This window comes from Oncorhynchus mykiss, chromosome 17, assembly GCF_013265735.2.
Source record: "Oncorhynchus mykiss isolate Arlee chromosome 17, USDA_OmykA_1.1, whole genome shotgun sequence".
NCBI lineage: Eukaryota > Metazoa > Chordata > Actinopteri > Salmoniformes > Salmonidae > Oncorhynchus > Oncorhynchus mykiss.
In genome coordinates this window covers 19671994-19696547 of record NC_048581.1, presented here as the reverse complement: position 1 = coordinate 19696547, position 24554 = coordinate 19671994, and the positions used below count along the sequence as shown (strand labels likewise).

Genomic DNA, 24554 nt, shown 5'->3' with positions numbered 1-24554 from the left:
TACTTTAGACCAGCGCTTTCCTCCCTGGGGGTTTGTACTGCCTAGCCTATGTCATGACTTTGCCCTCTTTGGGTACAGCGATCACTATCCCCCTCTCTCTGTCTCCTACACTCAGGATGCTGCGACCTCAGGTCGTACATTCCTGGAGGAGATTGTCTCCTCATGGCCACAGTATAGAGAGAGATTGAGTTTTCATAGAGAGAACAAAAGGAATTTCTTCCACCTCACAGAACTTGAGGTTCGAACAACATTTATGTTCTGGAGAAGGTATAAAAGATTGGTTGAAGAATCCAGCTACGAACTGGTCCGTTTGGTACAATTTTGTGAAACTCATGGGAGACAAAATATGGCCACATTACCATAACACTGTTTATATAATAGCCTCAGTTATGAGGCTTACATCTAATTGTTGTATAAGATAAATGAGTGAGGATGATACTGTTTGTGAAATTGTGTAATGTGATTTTGGTCTGTTTAATGAAGGAAACTCCAATTCCCTTTGGAGTTTAACTAAATCAGAGGACCGCCCATGAGCACAGTTATGGTTGGGCATCCTGGGACAGGCCATTTTCTGCTCTTCCGAATGAAAGCCCCACCCGGGTTTTCTATCACCAGACCATGTTTCTCTCAATTACGAGAGGACTAAGGTTGAGACCAGCTTACCTCGATAACGATAGGGCCAAGGTTTGAGAGGAGACCATAAACCTGAGTATAAGCTAAGGTTTGAGTAGATGGCTGAATCTTTTAACCATACCACGTGGTTAAACTATTAGACTATCGATACCGACAGAATAAGAACAAGTCTTTGATAATAATTACTAGTTTCCAGCTAGGAATTCGGTATCATTGAACGCGAAGACTGACAACCGCTGTAACATCTATTCTATAACGACATGAATGAATGTTACTCTGAACTATCCATTCTAACCACGACAGAGAGAGAGAGCGAGAGGACGGACAGACTCTCCAACAGAAACAAACTTTTCAACAGAGATCCCGATGACACACTGAGCGTAAATATATATATTGATTGCAATTATTCCCGAATGAGTGAGCGTTCATGTGCAAAGGATTAGCATTTCAATTGTTATAAAGATCAACTTTGTCGTGTCTCATCTCAGTCGACCCCCACTTCCCTTCGTGCAGATAACTAACAATTTACAACGTTTGGAATGAGACTAACGTGAGGTAAAGAATAATTCATTAGTCAGAAGACTAAGTGATCAGATATAATTTTCCTAATAACTTTCATATATTTATATCTTTATAATCTGAATATTTTCCTTGGTGCTCCGACTTCCTAGTTAATTACAGTTACATGATTAATCAGTTTAATCGCGTAATAATAATAATTACAGTTATATGATTAATCAGTTTAATCGCGTAATAATAATTACAGTTACATGATTCAGTTTAATCGCGTAATAATAATTACAGTTACATGATTAATCAGTTTAATCGCATAATAATAATTACAGTTACATGATTAATCAGTTTAATCGCGTAATAATAATTAGTTACATGATTTATCAGTTTAATCGTGTAATAATAATTAGTTACATGATTAATCAGTTTAATCGCGTAATAATAATTAGAGTTATTTGATAAATAAGTCTTCAGTTTAATGATGGCAAAGACACAACACCTAACATCAATACTTCAGTACAGCATCATCTTGAATGTGCAGCTGAAATCTGTCTCTCACTCTCTGTATCTCTCTCTATTTTTCTCTTTTTATCTCTGTCTCTCAGTCTCTCTCTTCTTCTCGGTCTCTCATTGAAAGATAATGTAAATGTCAGCACACAAGTCATCTAAGCAATATTGCTCTATAACCTAAATCCCAAACCAAAAGCTATCTAGGCAAAGTTGAGATAACGTAAATGCCAAAACAAAAGCTAGCTAGGCAAAGTTGAGATAACGTAAATGCCAAACCAAAAGCTAGCTAGGCAACGTTGAGATAAAGTAAATAAACCAAAACATAAAAACGTTGCTTTTCTAATGTTCTTTAGAACGAGATGTTAAAAGTTAAAGAGAACATCAACAGAAAGAAAGCATGGATGAAACACTTCCTCTCCTCTCACAGGGGTTTGGAATCAGGGAGGCTCTATAAATTATCCAGTCATTTTAAGTCTGAGAAGAAGAAATAAAAGTCTGCTTCCTTCTCCCAAACCGCAGTAGCAGTAAATATACACAACCCAACAGCACACACACTGCTTCCTTCTCCCAAACCGCAGTAGCAGTAAATATACACAACCCAACAGCACACACACTGCTTCCTTCTCCCAAACCGCAGTAGCAGTAAATATACACAACCCAACAGCACACACACTGCTTCCTTCTCCCAAACCGCAGTAGCAGTAAATATACACAACCCAACAGCACACACACTGCTTCCTTCTCCCAAACCGCAGTAGCAGTAAATATACACAACCCAACAGCACACACACTGCTTCCTTCTCCCAAACCGCAGTAGCAGTAAATATACACAACCCAACAGCACACACACTGCTTCCTTCTCCCAAACCGCAGTGGCAGTAAATATACACAACCCAACAGCACACACACTGCTTCCTTCTCCCAAACCGCAGTGGCAGTAAATATACACAACCCAACAGCACACACACTGCTTCCTTCTCCCAAACCGCAGTAGCAGTAAATATACACAACCCAACAGCACACACACTGCTTCCTTCTCCCAAACCGCAGTGGCAGTAAATATACACAACCCAACAGCACACACACTGCTTCCTTCTCCCAAACCGCAGTGGCAGTAAATATACACAACCCAACAGCACACACACTGCTTCCTTCTCCCAAACCGCAGTGGCAGTAAATATACACAACCCAACAGCACACACACTGCTTCCTTCTCCCAAACCGCAGTGGCAGTAAATATACACAACCCAACAGCACACACACTGCTTCCTTCTCCCAAACCGCAGTGGCAGTAAATATACACAACCCAACAGCACACACACTGCTTCCTTCTCCCAAACCGCAGTGGCAGTAAATATACACAACCCAACAGCACACACACTGCTTCCTTCTCCCAAACCGCAGTGGCAGTAAATATACACAACCCAACAGCACACACACTGCTTCCTTCTCCCAAACCGCAGTGGCAGTAAATATACACAACCCAACAGCACACACACTGCTTCCTTCTCCCAAACCGCAGTAGCAGTAAATATACACAACCCAACAGCACACACACTGCTTCCTTCTCCCAAACCGCAGTAGCAGTAAATATACACAACCCAACAGCACACACACTGCTTCCTTCTCCCAAACCGCAGTAGCAGTAAATATACACAACCCAACAGCACACACACTGCTTCCTTCTCCCAAACCGCAGTAGCAGTAAATATACACAACCCAACAGCACACACACTGCTTCCTTCTCCCAAACCGCAGTAGCAGTAAATATACACAACCCAACAGCACGCACACTGCTTCCTTCTCCCAAACCGCAGTAGCAGTAAATATACACAACCCAACAGCACGCACACTGCTTACAATTGTGATCTGATTACAACAACAACAACAACAAGCCTCCATCTTACAGAAAACACCAGCTTCTATCCATATGGTATTGTGTACATAGCACTATGCCTGCAGCACTAGACAGCCAGTCAGCTGTGCTCAGCAAACTGGTTAGTTCCTTCTGGTCTAGATCAGTCTTTAAATATAGTCTCTCTCATGGGCTGTCTCGAGAAAACATGAGCTGACATCGCTCTCCCCTGAAACACACTGGTAACACAATAAACTAACCCCATGTTCAGAGAGAGAGCGAGGGAGGGAGAGAGAGGACAAGAAATAGAGAGAGAATGCAGGGAGAGGGAGAGAAAGAGAATAGACGGGGAGAGAGAATGAGGGAGAGAGAGAGAGAAAGAGGGTGAGAGAAAAAGAAGAGGTAGAGAAAGAGAGAGGGTGAGAGAAAGAGAGAGAAAGGAGAGAGAGAGAGAGAAAGAAAGAGATGGAAAGGCAGAGTGCTGGAGGGAGATGTTTATTGTTGTTGTGATAGAGTAGTGTTACACTAGTGTTGGAACCAGCTAACCCACATGAGACAGATGACAACAATATGCCCTCCGGGACATCACCTGTCATTAGTTCATAGGTTTAGGCTGTGGCTCACACACAATCAAAACAAAACCACACACCCACACACACAGTTACATGTACGCACATACTCACGTAGGCAGGCACACACACACACACACACATTTACAACCCTTCAACATAGACATTTTCAGACAAAAGACACACACACACTAAACACACCGGTGAAGTTTAAAGCAGAGAGACTCTGTGCTCGTCTCCTGATCTCTCGACAGCTGGTATAAAAGCGCGCCAAAGACCCCGCGGTGGCATGTGTTGAATGTGGATCCCATTTAACGCTTTAAATAGAACACGGCTACACCAGCGCACACACACACACACACACACGGACGCACACACACACACGGACGCACACACACACACGCACGGACGCACACACACGCACGGACGCACACACACACACACACACACACTCGCACGCACACACACACACACACACACTCGGACGCACGCACACACACACACACACACACACACGGACGCACGCACACACACACACTCGGACACACACACACACACACACTCAGACGCACGCACACACACACTCGGACGCACGCACACACACACTCGGACGCACGCACACACACACTCGGACGCACGCACACACACACTCGGACGCACGCACACACACACTCGGACGCACGGACGCACGCATGCACACACTCGGACGCACGCACGCACGCATGCACACACTCGGACGCACGCACTCGGACGCACGCACGCACACACTCGGACACACACACACACACACACACACACACACACTCGGACACACACACACAGACGCACGCACACACACTCAGCCAAAAGCTATGAACCTGAGCTACAGACATGTCCTGCCTTGAGTCAATACCTGCAGGTAAACAAGCAGGTGTATCTGAGTGATTTAGGGGCTTGGAGAACAGACTACAGAGTTGACAGATAACAGCAGAGGGCATTCTGTATGTTGCAGGGCTAGATAGAATCTGTGGCAGTAATGTTGCGTCTGCTGGGCTGAAACAGTCTGCTGCCTGCTGGAGTGTTGCTGTGGTCTCCGTTACAACGTCAGTGTGTTATCCCCCAAGGGGTTTGACATGGCAGCCGCCGGCAGAAAAGCAGGGGAACTCTCATTCACAGACAGAATGTCCAATTCCCAACAACTGGTGAACAATGTCAATTGTCCTCTTGATGTCAAAATGAGCTTCAGGCCAGATGCACCTCTGTTCCCCCCCCCCCCACAGTCCTACTCCTCACTTACAGGACTCTGTAGTATCTGTGTGACTCTCCTCTCTACCCCCCCTCTCCTACTTACAGGACTCTGTAGTATCTGTGTGACTCTCCTCTCTACCCCCCCTCTCCTACTTACAGGACTCTGTAGTATCTGTGTGACTCTCCTCTCTACCCCCCCCCCCCCCCCCCCCCCCACAGGACTCTGTAGTATCTGTGTGACTCCCCCCCCCCCCCACCCTCTTTCTCTCTCCTACTTACAGGACTCTGTAGTATCTGTGTGACTCTCTTCTTCTGTTCCATCATATTGAAGTCCTGTCTGAGGTCAGGTGACATGTTCCTCTCTCTCAGGTACTCGGGATCGTTGGGGTCGATGCGGTCAAAGTATCGTTCCTTAGGACCACCGGTTCCTCCACCGCCGCTGGGCGTGGGAGGGGTGGTCACCACGGCGTGATGGCCTCCTGCGCTCATGCCTGCTTCCTACGCTCCTCTGATCGAGCTCAGCTTCTCACTGGAACGAGGGAGAGAGGGAGAGATTTAGAATAGAGATCTGACAGTTTGAGTTGCATCATGCATCATTCAAGTTGCTTGAGAAAATGTCACTTGCATCCTGTAACTGCAACAGTAATTGTGTCCAAATTGCTTTGTGTGACAGCGGTTTTACACTGAACTAAACTAAAAGACGCAATGGAAATAGGACAGATATGTTGAAAAACAATGGAAATAGGACAGATATGTTGAAAAACAATGGAAATGGGACAGATATGTTGAAAAACAATGGAAATAGGACAGATATGTTGAAAAACATTGGAAATGGGACAGATATGTTGAAAAACATTGGAAATGGGACAGATATGTTGAAAAACATTGGAAATGGGACAGATATGTTGAAAAACAATGGAAATGGGACAGATATGTTGAAAAACAATGGAAATGGGACAGATATGTTGAAAAACAATGGAAATGGGACAGATATGTTGAGAAACAATGAAAATTTGACAGATATGTTGAAAAACAATGGAAATGGGACAGATATGTTGAAAAACATTGGAAATGGGACAGATATGTTGAAAAACAATGGAAATGGGACAGATATGTTGAGAAACAATGGAAATATGACAGATATGTTGAAAAACAATGGAAATGGGACAGATATGTTGAGAAACAATGGAAATATGACAGATATGTTGAAAAACAATGGAAATGGGACAGATATGTTGAAAAACAATGGAAATAGGACAGATATGTTGAAAACAATGGAAATGGGACAGATATGTTGAAAAACAATGGAAATAGGACAGATATGTTGAAAAACAATGGAAATGGGACAGATATGTTGAAAAACATTGGAAATGGGACAGATATGTTGAGAAACAATGGAAATATGACAGATATGTTGAAAAACAATGGAAATGGGACATATATGTTGAAAAACAATGGACATGGGACAGATATGTTGAAAAACAATGGAAATGGGACAGATATGTTGAGAAACAATGGAAATATGACAGATATGTTGAAAAACAATGGAAATGGGACAGATATGTTGAAAAACAATGGAAATGGGACAGATATGTTGAAAAACAATGGAAATGGGACAGATATGTTGAAAAACAATGGAAATAGGACAGATATGTTGAAAACAATGGAAATGGGACAGATATGTTGAAAAACAATGGAAATAGGACAGATATGTTGAAAAACAATGGAAATAGGACAGATATGTTGAAAAACAAGTCCAGAACATGTAGTTCCCAACTTCCCATGTAGTGGTGGAAAGGTTTATCACCCCAAAGGGAACATTTATTCTGCAGAAGACTCATTTACCAGACTGTGGGAAAACAATAGTTTTAAGTCCTGTTGCAAACTACTATTGAGCACAGATGCAGAGCCCCAAGTTATGAATGCACACAAACTAAGTCTATTCCTGTGGGCAACAACTGTTCCAACTAAAAGGAATCCAAACTAGCATGAACCACTGACTTTAAAAACATCCAAACTAGTGGCAAACAGACAAGTCAAAGAGGACTATCACTGCAAAATAAGTGAAATCCTCTGAACAGCAACAGTCACTTTAACCAAACTGCATGCTAAACAGACAGTGAGACATGAGTATGCAGAGCCCCAGGTCAAGTGTCAATACAAAGTCAATTCACTTGACCATTACCTTTTCTGAAGAAGCCATTCCTATGACATTACTCTTCAAACAGAGAGATAAACAGACAGACGTACAGGATAACAGGTGACATGTCCCACAGGGGACAGACGGACAGAGAGGAAACAACAGCAACGTGTCTGCCAAGCAGGAAGAGGATGCTCATCTTATCAGGTCGTCTGCTGTGGGAAAAGTTGCTCTCTGATTGGTCAACGATCTGACGCCAGCAACAGGAGTCAGGACCCGCTCTGACTCTGGACAGATTTTTGTTTCCATCGTACGCACACACACACACACAGTTATCTATACGGAACGTGCTCCAGAGCGGGAAAGAAAGACAAACAAAGCGAACGAGAGAGAGAAAGACTCATATTTTGTTAGCCCATCAGGGTCATGACTGGGTTAGTGAATACATTCCCCTGACTGTTGCCTCACCCTGTTCCAGTTGGCATGACAACACACAACAGTTGGAAACAACTATAGTACGTCATGTGTTATTGACTCTCCTGAACCACTTGTTGTCATGCCAAATGAAGGAGAGAGCACAACAACGTCTGCAAAAGGGCCATGGATTTAATGACGCTATGAATTGACAGAGAGTGTAAGAAACCATCTCCCAGGTTGCTTTGCGGCGTGGCTGTGGAGGTTAAAGGCTTCCGAATGCTTCAGTTCAGCTGGCGACGAGGAGAGTGTGCTCACATACTCTCTTCAAAGACCTACGCTTGAAAAAGCAAAAAGCGGCAATACCGTTTGTCCATCTTGAAATGCCGTAGCCAGTATACACTTCCTCAAAATAGTCACCCAATTCTACATGTGACTAAAATGTTCCGTGCAGTATTTCTCTTCGGCCTGCCTCGAGAAAAATAGTTGTGTGTACAAACAGCTGGGAAAAAACAACTGTTGCCGAAGACCAAAACGTCACAAAATGTAGTCAGAATATATGCATGAACCGGTCCAGATGGGAAGCATGCGGATCGCCTTTAGGTTAAGCCTTGTATTAGAGATGGGAGGGGCAGTATTGGAGATGGGAGGGGCAGTATTGGAGATGGGAGGGGCAGTATTAGAGATGGGAGGGGCAGTATTAGAGATGGGAGGGGCAGTATTAGAGATGGGAGGGGCAGTATTAGAGATGGGAAGGGCAGTATTAGAGATGGGAGGGGCAGTATTAGAGATGGGAGGGGCAGTATTAGAGATGGGAGGGGCAGTATTGGAGATGGGAGGGGCAGTATTGGAGATGGGAGGGGCAGTATTAGAGATGGGAGGGGCAGTATTGGAGATGGGAGGGGCAGTATTGGAGATGGGAGGGGCAGTATTGGAGATGGGAGGGGCAGTATTAGAGATGGGAGGGGCAGTATTAGAGATGGGAGGGGCAGTATTGGAGATGGGCGGGGCAGTATTAGAGATGGGAGGGGCAGTATTAGAGATGGGAGGGGCAGTATTGGAGATGGGAGGGGCAGTATTAGAGATGGGAGGGGCAGTATTAGAGATGGGAGGGGCAGTATTAGAGATGGGAGGGGCAGTATTAGAGATGGGAGGGGCAGTATTAGAGATGGGAGGGGCAGTATTAGAGATGGGAGGGGCAGTATTAGAGATGGGAGGGGCAGTATTGGAGATGTGAAGGGCGGTATTGGAGATGGGAGGGGCAGTATTGGAGATGGGAGGGGCAGTATTGGAGATGGGAGGGGTAGAGAGCAGGCTGGCCTCAACCAGATGGCTTGAGGTTTCCACCCAAGAGAGAGCGACCACTACAGCTGGAACTGTTTTCACACACAGACAGACAGAGACAGAAAGAGAGAATGTAAACATATGTTTCCCATGACAATAAAAAACATTGAATTGAATTGAGCGAGAAAGCGAGAGACCTCTACAGCTGGGATTGTTTACCAATCACTCCAGTCACATGACCGCAGGCCACTTAAGAGGGTTACCCTAGCAGCAGAGAAAGATCTACTGTACCTGCAGTCTCACTCTCTCTCCCTTTCTTTATTTTCTCCCTGTCTCTTTCCCTTCCTTTCTCTTCTTGCCCAAGTCCTCTATCCCTTGGATTTGAACAAGGGAGGGAGTTAGGGATGGAGGAATAGAGGGATGGAGGGAGAGAAGGTAGATTATTTTCTTTGCTGCTCTGCGTTGCTAAGCTGCTCCTTCAGGTCTAATGGAATTTAACAAGATGTTGCAGATTAAGAGCCACAACGCACAGCTCTGGGCTACTCTGTAGTCTGGATCCGACCCAGTGTGTTGAACAACGCACAGCTCTGGGCTACTCTGTAGTCTGGACCCGACCCAGTGTGTTGAACAACGCACAGCTCTGGGCTACTCTGTAGTCTGGACCCGACCCAGTGTGTTGAACAACGCACAGCTCTGGGCTACTCTGTAGTCTGGACCCGACCCAGTGTGTTGAACAACGCACAGCTCTGGGCTACTCTGTAGTCTGGACCCGACCCAGTGTGTTGAACAACGCACAGCTCTGGGCTACTCTGTAGTCTGGATCCGACCCAGTGTGTTGAACAACGCACAGCTCTGGGCTACTCTGTAGTCTGGATCCGACCCAGTGTGTTGAACAACGCACAGCTCTGGGCTACTCTGTAGTCTGGATCCGACCCAGTGTGTTGAACAACGCACAGCTCTGGGCTACTCTGTAGTCTGGACCCGACCCAGTGTGTTGAACAACGCACAGCTCTGGGCTACTCTGTAGTCTGGACCCGACCCAGTGTGTTGAACAACGCACAGCTCTGGGCTACTCTGTAGTCTGGACCCGACCCAGTGTGTTGAACAACACACAGCTCTGGGCTACTCTGTAGTCTGGACCCGACCCAGTGTGTTGAACAACGCACAGCTCTGGGCTACTCTGTAGTCTGGACCCGACCCAGTGTGTTGAACAACGCACAGCTCTGGGCTACTCTGTAGTCTGGATCCGACCCAGTGTGTTGAACAACGCACAGCTCTGGGCTACTCTGTAGTCTGGACCCGACCCAGTGTGTTGAACAACGCACAGCTCTGGGCTACTCTGTAGTCTGGACCCGACCCAGTGTGTTGAACAACGCACAGCTCTGGGCTACTCTGTAGTCTGGACCCGACCCAGTGTGTTGAACAACGCACAGCTCTGGGCTACTCTGTAGTCTGGACCCGACCCAGTGTGTTGAACAACGCACAGCTCTGGGCTACTCTGTAGTCTGGACCCGACCCAGTGTGTTGAACAACGCACAGCTCTGGGCTACTCTGTAGTCTGGACCCGACCCAGTGTGTTGAACAACGCACAGCTCTGGGCTACTCTGTAGTCTGGACCCGACCCAGTGTGTTGAACAACGCACAGCTCTGGGCTACTCTGTAGTCTGGACCCGACCCAGTGTGTTGAACAACGCACAGCTCTGGGCTACTCTGTAGTCTGGACCCGACCCAGTGTGTTGAACAACGCACAGCTCTGGGCTACTCTGTAGTCTGGATCCGACCCAGTGTGTTGAACAACGCACAGCTCTGGGCTACTCTGTAGTCTGGACCCGACCCAGTGTGTTGAACAACGCACAGCTCTGGGCTACTCTGTAGTCTGGACCCGACCCAGTGTGTTGAACAACGCACAGCTCTGGGCTACTCTGTAGTCTGGATCCGACCCAGTGTGTTGAACAACGCACAGCTCTGGGCTACTCTGTAGTCTGGATCCGACCCAGTGTGTTGAACAACGCACAGCTCTGGGCTACTCTGTAGTCTGGACCCGACCCAGTGTGTTGAACAACGCACAGCTCTGGGCTACTCTGTAGTCTGGACCCGACCCAGTGTGTTGAACAACGCACAGCTCTGGGCTACTCTGTAGTCTGGACCCGACCCAGTGTGTGTTTTTCAATGGGACTGCATAGACTTGTGGTGTCATGACGTGGCCCTCTTTGGGTATAGCAAGTTCCTTCCCCCTCTCTCCCTCTTACACCCAGGTTCTGTTATTTTAGGTCGTAAATTCCTGAAGGAGACTCTCTCCCTCATGCAGTATAGAGAGAGAGAGTTTCACAGTAGAACAAAGGAACTTCTTCTACATCATAGAACTTGAGAACTGAACAATGTCCATGTTTTGGAGAATGTGTAAATGGTCGGTGGAGAAGCCAGCTACGACCGGTCCATTTTGTGTAATGTTTGTGACCTCATGAGAGACAATACAGCCACATTACCATAACTCTGTTTATACAAGAGTCTCCGTTATGTGTATCGCATCTAATTATGGTATAAAATGAATGCGTAAAGATGAAACTATTTGTGAAATTATGTAATGTGATTTTAAAAACTGTTTAATGAAAGAGAATCCAATTCCCTTTAAAGTCATTGGCCTGCCCCATGAGCATAGACATTGATCTGGCATCATGGGACAGCCCTTTTCTGCTGTTCCGGATATAAACCCCACCAGGAGAAGCCCACTTCAGACTATGCGTACCTCGATTACCGAGAGGGCTAAGGTTTGAGTAGAGACCATGCAATCCTCGGTTGTTGAATTCCTAACCAAACCACGTGGAGATTTGGCTACACTGGGGGAAATGGTTCAACTCTGAGACTATCGATACCGACAGAATAAGAGCAAATCTTCAACACTAATTACTAGTCTGCAGCTAGAATTTATGTAGACTGAATGTGAAGACCGACAACCGCCGAAACATCTATAAGAACATTTCTGAATATTACTCTGAAGTATCCATTCTAACCAAAGACTTTGTGGAAGAGAGAGACGGGCGGATTAACTTTCCAACAGAAAGACGGACGATTCCAACAGAGAACACGACGACACACTGAGCGTAAATATATATTGATTGCAATTATTCCCGAATGAGTGAGCGTTCATGTGCAAAGGATTAGATTTTCAATTATTTTCAGCTGTGTAGTGACTCGTCTTTCCCGGCCTTCTCAGTCCACACCCACTTCCCTTATCATTTCCTTGTAACCATATATATTGTTGTTTGTTTATGCATTTCTGTGATTATTTAGTTAGTTAGTAAATAAATGATTAAGGCAATTGATAGATGGATGATTCATAGCAAAGACTGGGTGCAGATAACCAACAACTTTCGACGTTTGGAATGAGACTAACGTCAGGTAAAGAATGATTCATTAATTAGAAGACTAATTGGTCAGATATTAAAATATCTGAAAAGCTATATTAGGAAAATTATAATTTTGTAATTTGAAGATTTTCCTTGGTGCCCTGACTTCCTGGTTGTCACGACTCCAACCGAAGGTGGCTCCTCTTCCTGTTCGGGTAGTGCTCGGCGGTCGTCGTCACCGGTCTACTAGCTGCCACCGATCCCTTTTCTGTTGGTTTTGTCTTATTAGTTACGCCTGTTTCTTGTTTAGGTTTTTAGTTGGGCTATTTAAGTCGGTACGGCCCGCCTGTTCTTTGTGCGGGCTTATTTTCTTCACTGTGTTTATGTGTGGTAGTGTGTTTAGTTTTGGGGTTTTCCTCGGACTTGTTAGGTCCGAGTTTTGGGTTATCGTGTATGTGCGCCCAGTGTTTTGGCGTTTACGATTTTCCCTGTGCCAATAAAAGCACTATTCCGTACCTTCAGCCTCCTGCCCCTGACTCCGCACCCACTACGCCTAAGTGCGTCACAATGGTTAATTATATTTACATGAGTAAGTTAGTTTAATCATGTAATAATAATTACAGAGATTTGATTTGATGAAATAAGTCTTCACTTTAATAATGCCAAAGACACGACAGTGGTTACTTCAGCCCCCTGCAAGTTCCTCTCTGTGGTGCTATAATAGTTTTAACTTACAGTAGGGGACCTTGTATGGACACAAAGCAAGATTAATGATCGCTTTATGACTTTATTGTAAGACACTATTAATACATTTCCCTCAAAGAGCTAAGGTACATAGTCTGTCTGTAGGTACATTACATGTTTGAGCCAAACTCCAGTAGGTATATCATGTGTGTACATAGTACCAGTCTGTCTGTAGGTACATTACATGTTTGAGCCAAACTCCAGTAGGTATATCATGTGTGTACATAGTACCAGTCTGTCTGTAGGTACATTACATGTTTGAGCCAAACTCCAGTAGGTATATCATGTGTGTACATAGTACCAGTCTGTCTGTAGGTACATTACATGTTTGAGCCAAACTCCAGTAGGTATATCATGTGTGTACATAGTACCAGTCTGTCTGTAGGTACATTACATGTTTGAGCCAAACTCCAGTAGGTATATCATGTGTGTACATAGTACCAGTCTGTCTGTAGGTACATTACATGTTTGAGCCAAACTCCAGTAGGTATATCATGTGTGTACATAGTACCAGTCTGTCTGTAGGTACATTACATGTTTGAGCCAAACTCCAGTAGGTATATCATGTGTGTACATAGTACCAGTCAGTTAGTATATAAAAAAGACTATTACAAGTGAAAGACGACATAGATTCAAAGCCAATGTAGTGACAGGTTGTTTGATAGTCTGACCAAATAGGCCATCACCATGACACCGGAGACAAGTGCATGCTGGACATTCCGATGCCATGCCCAGCTGACCAATGAGCTGACACTTGTGACCCTGAGAGGGGAATGGCTTAGGGGGATGACATGAGTTAACGAGTTTACAACATTGTCATGACAACAGGAGAGCCAAATAAGGCCAATAGTGCATCCTACAGCAGGGTTTCCCACGCTGCAATTTAAATAGACAGTATATGAGACTTAATATCCTGTCTAATATGGACTGTAATTTAGGACTACAGTATATGAGACTTAATATCCTGTCTAATATAATATGTACTGTAATGTAGGACTACAGTATATGAGACTTAATATCCTATCTAATATGGACTGTAATGAAGGACTACAGTATATGAGACGTACTATCCTGTCTAATATGGACTGTAATGTAGGACTACAGTATATGAGACTTAATATCCTGTCTAATATAATATGGACTGTAATGTAGGACTACAGTATATGAGACGTACTATCCTGTCTAATATGGACTGTAATGTAGGACTACAGTATATGAGACTTACTATCCTGTCTAATATAATATGGACTGTAATGCAGGAATACAGTATATGAGACTTACTATCCTGTCTAATATAATATGGACTGTAATGAAGGACTACAGTATATGAGACTTACTATCCTGTCTAATATAATATGGACTGTAATGAAGGACTACAGTATATGAGACTTAATATCATGTCTAATATAATATGGACTGTAATGTAGGACTACAGTATATGAGACTTAATATCATGTCTAATATAATATGGACTGTAATGTAGGACTACAGTATATGAGACTTAATATCCTGTCTAATATAATATGGACTGTAATGTAGGACTACAGTATATGAGACTTAATATCATGTCTAATATAATATGGACTGTAATGTAGGACTACAGTATATGAGACGTACTATCCTGTCTAATATGGACTGTAATGAAGGACTACAGTATATGAGACTTACTATCCTGTCTAATATAATATGGACTGTAATGTAGGACTACAGTATATGAGACTTAATATCATGTCTAATATTATATGGACTGTAATGTAGGACTACAGTATGAGACGTACTATCCTGTCTAATATGGACTGTAATGTAGGACTACAGTATATGAGACGTACTATCCTGTCTAATATGGACTGTAATGTAGGACTACAGTATATGAGACTTACTATCCTGTCTAATATAATATGGACTGTAATGCAGGACTACAGTATATGAGACTTAATATCCTGTCTAATATAATATGGACTGTAATGTAGGACTACAGTATATGAGACTTAATATCATGTCTAATATAATATGGACTGTAATGAAGGACTACAGTATATGAGACTTACTATCCTGTCTAATATGGACTGTAATGAAGGACTACAGTATATGAGACTTACTATCCTGTCTAATATAATATGGACTGTAATGCAGGACTACAGTATATGAGACTTAATATCATGTCTAATATGGACTGTAATGAAGGACTACAGTATATGAGACTTAATATCATGTCTAATATGGACTGTAATGTAGGACTACAGTATATGAGACTTACTATCCTGTCTAATATGGACTGTAATGAAGGACTACAGTATATGAGACTTAATATCCTGTCTAATATAATATGGACTGTAATGTAGGACTACAGTATATGAGACTTACTATCCTGTCTAAAATAATATGGACTGTAATGTAGGACTACAGTATATGAGACTTAATATCATGTCTAATATAATATGGACTGTAATGTAGGACTACAGTATATGAGACTTAATATCCTGTCTAATATGGACTGTAATGTAGGACTACAGTATATGAGACTTAATATCATGTCTAATATAATATGGACTGTAATGCAGGAATACAGTATATGAGACTTAATATCCTGTCTAATATAATATGGACTGTAATGTAGGACTACAGTATATGAGACTTACTATCCTGTCTAATATGGACTGTAATGTAGGACTACAGTATATGAGACTTAATATCCTGTCTAATATAATATGGACTGTAATGTAGGACTACAGTATATGAGACTTAATATCCTGTCTAATATAATATGGACTGTAATGTAGGACTACAGTATATGAGACTTAATATCCTGTCTAATATGGACTGTAATGTAGGACTACAGTATATGAGACTTAATATCCTGTCTAATATAATATGGACTGTAATGTAGGACTACAGTATATGAGACTTAATATCATGTCTAATATGGACTGTAATGAAGGACTACAGTATATGAGACTTAATATCCTGTCTAATATGGACTGTAATGCAGGAATACAGTATATGAGACTTAATATCATGTCTAATATGGACTGTAATGTAGGAATACAGTATATGAGACTTAATATCCTGTCTAATATAATATGGACTGTAATGTAGGACTACAGTATATGAGACTTACTATCCTGTCTAATAAGGACTGTAATGAAGGACTACAGTATATGAGACTTACTATCCTGTCTAATATAATATGGACTGTAATGTAGGACTACAGTATATGAGACTTAATATCCTGTCTAATATTATATGGACTGTAATGTAGGACTACAGTATGAGACTTACTATCCTGTCTAATATGGACTGTAATGTAGGAATACAGTATATGAGACTTACTATCCTGTCTAATATGGACTGTAATGTAGGAATACAGTATATGAGACTTAATATCATGTCTAATATGGACTGTAATTTAGGACTACAGTATATGAGACTTAATATCATGTCTAATATAATATGGACTGTAATGTAGGACTACAGTATATGAGACTTAATATCATGTCTAATATAATATGGACTGTAATGTAGGACTACAGTATATGAGACTTACTATCCTGTCTAATATAATATGGACTGTAATGTAGGACTACAGTATATGAGACTTAATATCCTGTCTAATATAATTTGGACTGTAATGTAGGACTACAGTATGAGACTTACTATCCTGTCTAATATGGACTGTAATGTAGGACTACAGTATATGAGACGTACTATCCTGTCTAATATAATTTGGACTGTAATGTAGGACTACAGTATATGAGACTTTTATGTTAACCTGTATGACATTTAGGAAGGTCAACATTGCGTCAGCTTCTTGATATCAAGCCACTGCTCCACTTAGGCTTGGCTGGAGCTGACATGACTCTCTTTATCAGCTGAATCATCACACATTGGAACACTTATGTTTCTTCTATGGCAGAACTCCAAACCAACCTTCTCCCTCCCTCCCTCCCTCCCTCCCTCCCTCCCTCTCATCTCCCTCCCTCTCATCTCCCTCCCTCCCTCCCTCCCTCCCTCCCTCCCTCCCTCCCTCTCTCCCTCCCTCCCTCCCTCTCATCTCCCTCCCTCTCATCTCCCTCCCTCTCATCTCCCTCCCTCCCTCATCTCCCTCCCTCCCTCATCTCCCTCCCTCCCTCATCTCCCTCCCTCCTCTCCCCCTCTGATCCTCAACTCTGTAATTTACATGGACATTAATAAAATTCCAGCTAGAAGAATCTGTTCAAGTCAAAGCAGCTGGACAACTCTCCCTGAAGGTTACATAACATCACATTCAATACACCCCCCTCCTCTGTGTGTGTGTGTGTGTGTGGTATCATTGTGTCTGTATGTGATTGAGTGTGTGTATTCAATGCCTCCTTTCCCAAAGCCATGCCCTGGTTTATTGAATGAAACTGCAGAGGGCAGACAGGCTACTATACATCCAACTATAAAGACACAGGCCTCAGGACTACAGCTACCCTGCTGACTACAACTACCCCGCTGACTATAGCTACCCTGCTGACTACAGCTACCCTGCTGACTACAGCTACCCTGCTGACTATAGCTACCCTGCTGACAGTTATACAGCCAATATGTCAATCTATGGGGAGTAGGGATACGAGAGAGAGAGGGGAGAGAGAAAGAGAGAGATTCTATGGGGAGTAGGGATACGAGAGAGAGAGAGGGAGAGAGAGAGAAAGAGAGAGATTCTATGGGGAGTAGGGATACGAGAGAGAGAGAGAGAGAGAGAGAGAGAGAGAGGGAGAGAGAGAGAGAGAAAGATAGATTCTATGCAGAGTAGGGATACGAGGGAGAGAGGGAGAGAGATTCTATGCAGAGTAGGGATACGAGAGAGAGAGGGAGAGAGAAAGATAGAGATTCTATGCAGAGTAGGGAAATGAGGGAGAGAGGGACCAGACCAGAATAAAAGAAACAGGCCTTATACTGTAGGAAACCACTAGCAGTGAATTGATAGGGAGGGACCTGTTGGTTGGGAGAAACAGATGTAAACAAAAGAGAGGTAGAGACAGAGAAGAGAGACAGTATGAGATCCCGAGAGTGAGAGAGTAAGAGGGAGGGAGGGAGAGAAAGGCATAGAAAGAGAGAGAAAGAGAGAGCATGGTGAACGTGAGAACGACAGAGGACCTGCTGGATGACTGCAATCCTCTGGGGTCAATCCCTAACAGCTGTGGAGTTGCCAAAATAAAGTTGCACAGCCCCTCACCCCCCTTTACCCCCCAGTGTTGACAACACCAGACTCCCCCTCTGCTACGAACACAAGTCCCCCAGTATGAATGGAATAACCGCACAACCACAGAAGAACTAGCTAAGCACACACACCTCTTTCACGAGGTATCCCAACGTGTATTGAATATCTACACAACCACAATAGAAGCAGCAGACAGGCTCACACACACAGACACACACTTCCGTCAGTGCTTACAACACAAGGCTCCCCGTAAAAACCACAACACAACCACAGACCCAGATAAACACAGGACAGCAGTATCCCTGCTCAGTACCCAGTCACAAGATGCCCAGTTCCCAGAGCGCTCCCTCCTGAGCCCTCAATGTTCCCTTTGTCTCCTTCCCAATTTTCCCGTCACTCGGGTCACCCGGCGGGAGTTTCACACAGCATGACATTTAGTTTCGGAACCAGAGTTAAGGGGTGAAAGGTCAAAAAGGTGAGCTCACACGAACTAGAATAAAATAAATGAAAAAACACTGACACGATTGGACTGTCAATGAGGCACCACCTAAAGCAGTTTCTTTCAGTCTTGTGTCTCTGTTGACAGACGACAAAGCTTTGTCAGATCAAATTGATCAACAAAATAAATTAATTAATAAATATAAACTACTCAGGGGAAGCCTACCATGCTGACCGCAAAATACCGTTTTGACTCAAGAGACTGCTTAAGGATCACCAGACTGTGACTGTTATCCGGTTGGTCTCGACTGGTTGCCTGAAGCAAAGTAACAGCAATCTCTGACCTATCGACCTTTCAACCTTTGGCCTACTGCTCCGCCGCCGGCCACACACCCCTTCCACGGCTTCAGACATAATGTGTCACTATGTGGAGGAGAGTGTGGTCTGAGGAACGGTCAACGCTTTGACTGAAACTAAAGCTTATCCAGGAAGCCCGAATAAATCACAAATGTGCATAGTGGAATTCTCTCTTCATTACTCCAGTTACCTCACCTCATGTCAGGATGACATTTAGCCTTGAACTAACTCCAGCAGGGAGGACAGATTAGAATGCTTTCCATACAGTCCTACACACCTTACCCCTCCTCTCTTCTGTTGACAGCTATCCTGCTAGTGTCCCCACCTCTTCCTCCCCAATTCAAAGGGCTTTATTGGCTTGGGAAACATACGTTAACATTGCCAAAGCAAGTGAAACAGATAAACAACAGTGAAATAAACAATATAAACAAAGTAAACATTACAAAGGAATAGAGACATTTCAAATGTTATATTATGTCTATATACAGTTTCCCTCTCTTTCTCTCGCACACCTCATTCCCTCTCTACTATTTGTTATCATGCCTGCTGGATTCTACGGCCTCTCTTTTAGCCATTACCCCTATTAATAGGGTGAGGCTTTTGGGTCGCGTTGCCGACTGTACGGGAACAATACCAGGAAACAATCCCACACACTAATTATAGATGGCTATCTACAGTGCTGCGTGGCCGTACACATTGTAGGTGGGCGGGGTGTGTGTGCGCTTTCAAAATAAACAAAGTGAGGACACAAAACCCCACTGAATAATCTACCAGTGAAAGCATGGTGGTGTAACCACGTAATGTTCATCATCTATGACGTGGCTGCTGTGAAGTTAAGTTACGTAGGCCTGGCCAGGTTGGATTGTGGCTGTAACCGAGCCATGCAAGCCAATCAGAAACGTCCGTTCCACCCTTACTGGACAGTTAAGCGTTTCAACTTGAACTTTGACGATGCACTGTAAGCAGAGAACAAGCTGTACTCTTCAGACCTCTAGGTAATATATTAGTGTACTGAGCAGTATGCATTCCTACTGTTTAGCTGATGAGTACAACTAATCTACCTAGTCTCCATTGACTCAGTGCTAAGCATGTTGAGAGAGAGAGGCGCAACACAACCAATGGGTGTTCATCCTGGAAGCCAGGAATTCACCCTTAAATTGGCAGTTGAACAAACAGCTTGAAATCACAATCACAGCTCACAGATTGAAATGAGTTCAGTCAACTCATGTAGTTGAAGTAGGGATAGTGACAGTCAACAACATACACAAAGAAACGGGCTTCAGCTAACTGACCTCGTAGTTTAGTGCTCAAATAGGTTTCACATTCAATTCAGTCCAATTTAAAAACTTGATTCGGTAGGAATAGTCAAGTCAGTAGTACACACACAAAGAAACACGCTTAGCTAACTGACCTTATTGTGTCCCCTGTACTCAGTCAGTGAATCTGATAGAACCTGGAATAGAAACGCCAGTCAAAACGCATGTCTACTTCCTGGCCTCGTTTAGAAATCCCAGAGTAGATCCACGGGGACGCTGATGAAAAGAGGGAGAGCGAGAAGGAGAGAGAAAAAACAGTCCGTTCACTGCTTCTTCGTCTCCCTTCTCCAGTTGATCCTATATGTTGGTCCTGGACCAAACCAAAAAATGAACTGCCTGAAGACAACAGAGTCGCTGCTAGTCCCAGATTCGACTGCCACACACACTCCACTCTCTCGCTGCTTTGGCTGCTGCGACCGCAGCGGAGGAGAAAGAGATTTCAACAGCTGTGGGTGTGTTTGTGTGAAAAGGAGCTAAAGGAACCACGTGATAGGCTTAATCCTCTGCCCACTGAGGGAACACACACTGCAGTCTGACCAATCAGGGGCCGGCTGTCACACACGGGCCCCCTCCCTTCTCGCTTTCCCTCTCTCCTGCTCTTATTCTAACTCTTCTCTTTCCCTCTCTCCTGCTCTTATTCTAACTCTTCTCTTTCCCTCTCTCCTGCTCTCATTCTAACTCTTCTCTTTCCCTCTCTCCTGCTCTTATTCTAACTCTTCTCTTTCCCTCTCTCCTGCTCTTATTCTAACTCTTCTCTTTCCCTCTCTCCTGCTCTCATTCTAACTCTTCTCTTTTTACTTGTTCCCTCTCTCTCGCTCTCCTTCCCTCTCGCAGCAGTATTATAGGGCAGTGTTTTGGAAGTATACTGTCAAGGTTACAAATCACCATGGCACATCGCTAACACACTGTCGCTCTAAGGTAACACACCCCCACCGTTTCTATGTGCCATGTTCTACATACCCACTGTACTGGAGAAGAAGGCATTGTGCATATCTGGGGAGGTAGCTAGCTAGAGCATTGAGTGTACCTAGCTAGAGAACATTGTGTGTGTGTGTGTCTGTGTGTGTGTGTGTCTACAGAAGCACAGCGTGACCACATTTCTGCAGGCCGCAGCCTAAACAATAGACCTTTATCATCTAGTTTATCAGGTCAAGGCTGTAAATCAAACGTGGCTCCTTATCAATGAGGTTTCAGCCTGGTTCTTGGGGACTAACTCTCTTGTGTGTTATTGAGTCTTGTGTCTTCAGCTGAGAGAGGAAATCAAAAGGGATGGTCTTCCTATTGTGCAATACTCCATTACAACACGACCAAGAGGTTATACATGGAATCATACTTTCCCAGACAGACATTAACCCAAGTCTTGACAGAAACACTTCCAATGAAGAATCTCCATTGAACATGTTTTTTAGTCTACAGGCTTAAATCTGTGCCCAGGAAACCGGCCCAGCGAGAGTAAGCTGATCCTAGATCAGGCTTTGAGTAAGACTGTGTTTTAGCATGAAGTAAATGCTTTGGAAACAGAAGACGAGCCTTTGCTCTGGTCAACAGTAGTGCATTAGGCTACATAGAGAATATAACCATAAACAGAAGACAGTCTGAAAGAGTTATACTTGACTGTGGTAGAGGAGACATCCCTCGCTTTGATCATGGAGACAGTGGTGACTGTGTTGTGGTGGGTGGATAGTGTGTTAGATTTGACAGGGCTGTGTGAAAGATTAGAGGGGTGTTAGTGGTGTGTGTGTGTGTCAGAAAAAGGGTATTACAACTCCTTTCCCCTATTTGACCTAGATATTGTGTGTATGCATTGATGTAGGCTGTGTGCTGTTTTTAAATGGAGTTCTGTCCTTGAGCTGTTCTGGTCTATTAATGTTCTGTAGTATGTTTCATGTTCTGTGTTGGACCCCAGGAAGAGGAGCTGCTGCTTTCGCAAAAGCTAATGGGGATCCTAATAAAATACACCCCCAATTTTTTTTATACATGTGTGTGTGTTAGTGTGTGTGTGTTTGTGTGAGTGATTAAATGTCAGTGAATGTGGTTAAGATTAGAGTGGTTGTGATTAAATATTGATGGACACATCTTCTTCCTCGTGATGTAATACTCTGCACACACACACACACACTTGCAAGCTTATCATCACTTTACAGGAGGGGAACGCAACCGGGCCATTGATCCCACAGATAACCAAACCATCCAGCAGCTTATCCTTTACACTATTCTGCAAAAGACTACATATAGCCTCAAGACCAACTCAATCAATTCAGAGCATTGGATGGGCTCTGTCACCCTTCATACCAACTGACTGAGCGTTTACTGTATAACTCAACAGTCTAATGCCATCCCCAGCTGGCACCACCAGCCCTGAGTCCGGATCTCTCATCCCCTACCACTCAACAACACACACTGACTACCCAACGACAATCAATGGGCTCGATAAAACACAGCGTTTAGAAAGGACAGCTAGTGTTGGGCATTGGCTCTGTTCATATGTCACATTACCATGGATACGGGCTGCTTACTAAGAGTTTAAGACAAGGAAGAGGCCAAGCAGCCATGACTTTGCTCATTGTATTCATGAAATAATATACCAGGGAGAAAGGAGAAACCAGCTGACTGAAAGTGATGTAAAACAAAAGTCACATATTGTCTTAAGGCCAGGCATCACACCTCAATAGGGGTTCATTTTCTCTTAATCCTATCACAATCAACTTTTTGTATCTATGTTGGTGATGTTGGTATGATAAACTAAAGAAAATATACATTTTCATTACATTTGAAAGTTTTTTACATTTTGATGTTTATTTTTTTGAAAATATTAATGTTAATGGACCAAAATCAAATCCAATTTTATTTGTTGCGTACACATATTTTGCAGATGTTATCACAGGTGTTGGGAAATGCTTATGTTGCTAGCTTCAGCAGTGCAGTAATACCTAACAATACACCCAAACCCTGAAAAATAAAAAAAACAAATGAAGAAATATCAGTCCGGAATATAAATATATTTGAAGTACAGTTGAAGTCGGAAGTTTACAGACACTTATGTTGGAGTCATTAAAACTAGTTTTTCAACCACTCCACTCCAATGTCGTGTTAACAAACTATAGTTTTGGCAAGTCGGTTAGGACATCTACTTTGTGCATGACACAAGTCATTTTTCAGACAGATTATTTCACTTATAATTCACTGTATCACAATTTCAGTGGGTCAGAAGTTTACATACACTAAGTTGACTGTGCCTTTAAACAGCTTGGAAAATTCCAGAAAATGATGTCATGGCTTTAGAAGCTTCTGATAGGCTAATTTACATCATTTTAGTGAAGATGCTGGAGGAAACCGTAACAAAAGTATCTAGATCCACAGTAAAACGAGTCCTATATCGACATAACCTGAAAGGCCGCTCAGCAAGGAAGAAGCCACTGCTCCAAAACCGCCATTAAAAAACCAGACTACGGTTTGTAACTGCACATGGCGACAGAGATAGTACTTTTTGGAGAAACGTCCTCCGATCTGATGAAACAAAAATAGAACTGTTTGGCCATAATGAACATCGTTATGTTTGGAGGAAAAAGGGGGAGGCTTGCAAGCTGAAGAACACCCTCCCAACCATGAAGCACGGGGTGGCAGCATCATGTTGTGGGGGTGCTTTGCTGCAGGAGGGACTGGTGCACTTCACAAAATATATGGCATCATGAGGAGGAAAATGATGTGGATATATTATAGCAACATCTCAAGACATCAGTCAGGAAGTTAAAGCTTGGTCGCAAATGGGTCTTCCAAATGGACAATGACCCCAAGCATACTTCCAAAGTTGTGGCAAAATGGCTTAAGGACAACAAAGTCAAGGTATTGGAGTGGCCATCACAAAGCCCTGACCTCAATCCCGTAGAATATTTGTGGGCAGAACGGAAAATGCATTTGCGAGCAAGGAGGCCTACAAACCTGACTCAGTTACACCAGCTCTGTCAGGAGGAATGGGCCAAAATTCACCCAACTTATTGTGGGAAGCTTGTGGAAGGCTACCCGAA

General features: G+C 43.5%; 1 protein-coding gene across 10 annotated transcripts in view; it reads right to left on the bottom strand.

The window, feature by feature from the left end:
- LOC110485619 (gamma-adducin) overlaps nucleotides 1-24554 on the bottom strand; it is a 143834-nt gene that overhangs the window by 28743 nt on the left and 90537 nt on the right. For 5 of the 10 annotated variants that reach the window (XM_036949238.1, XM_036949244.1, XM_036949242.1 and 2 more), the window contains exons 1-2: nucleotides 20625-20984; nucleotides 5587-5836 (exon numbers count right to left, since the gene is read on the bottom strand). In XM_036949238.1, the coding sequence (XP_036805133.1) occupies nucleotides 5587-5796 (210 nt within the window). In that variant the 5' untranslated portion in view covers nucleotides 5797-5836; nucleotides 20625-20984. Of the gene's footprint in view, nucleotides 1-3563; nucleotides 3583-5586; nucleotides 5837-20624; nucleotides 20985-24554 lie in introns of those variants that run through there. The other 5 variants (XM_036949240.1, XM_036949239.1, XM_036949241.1 and 2 more) reach the window with 3 other exon arrangements.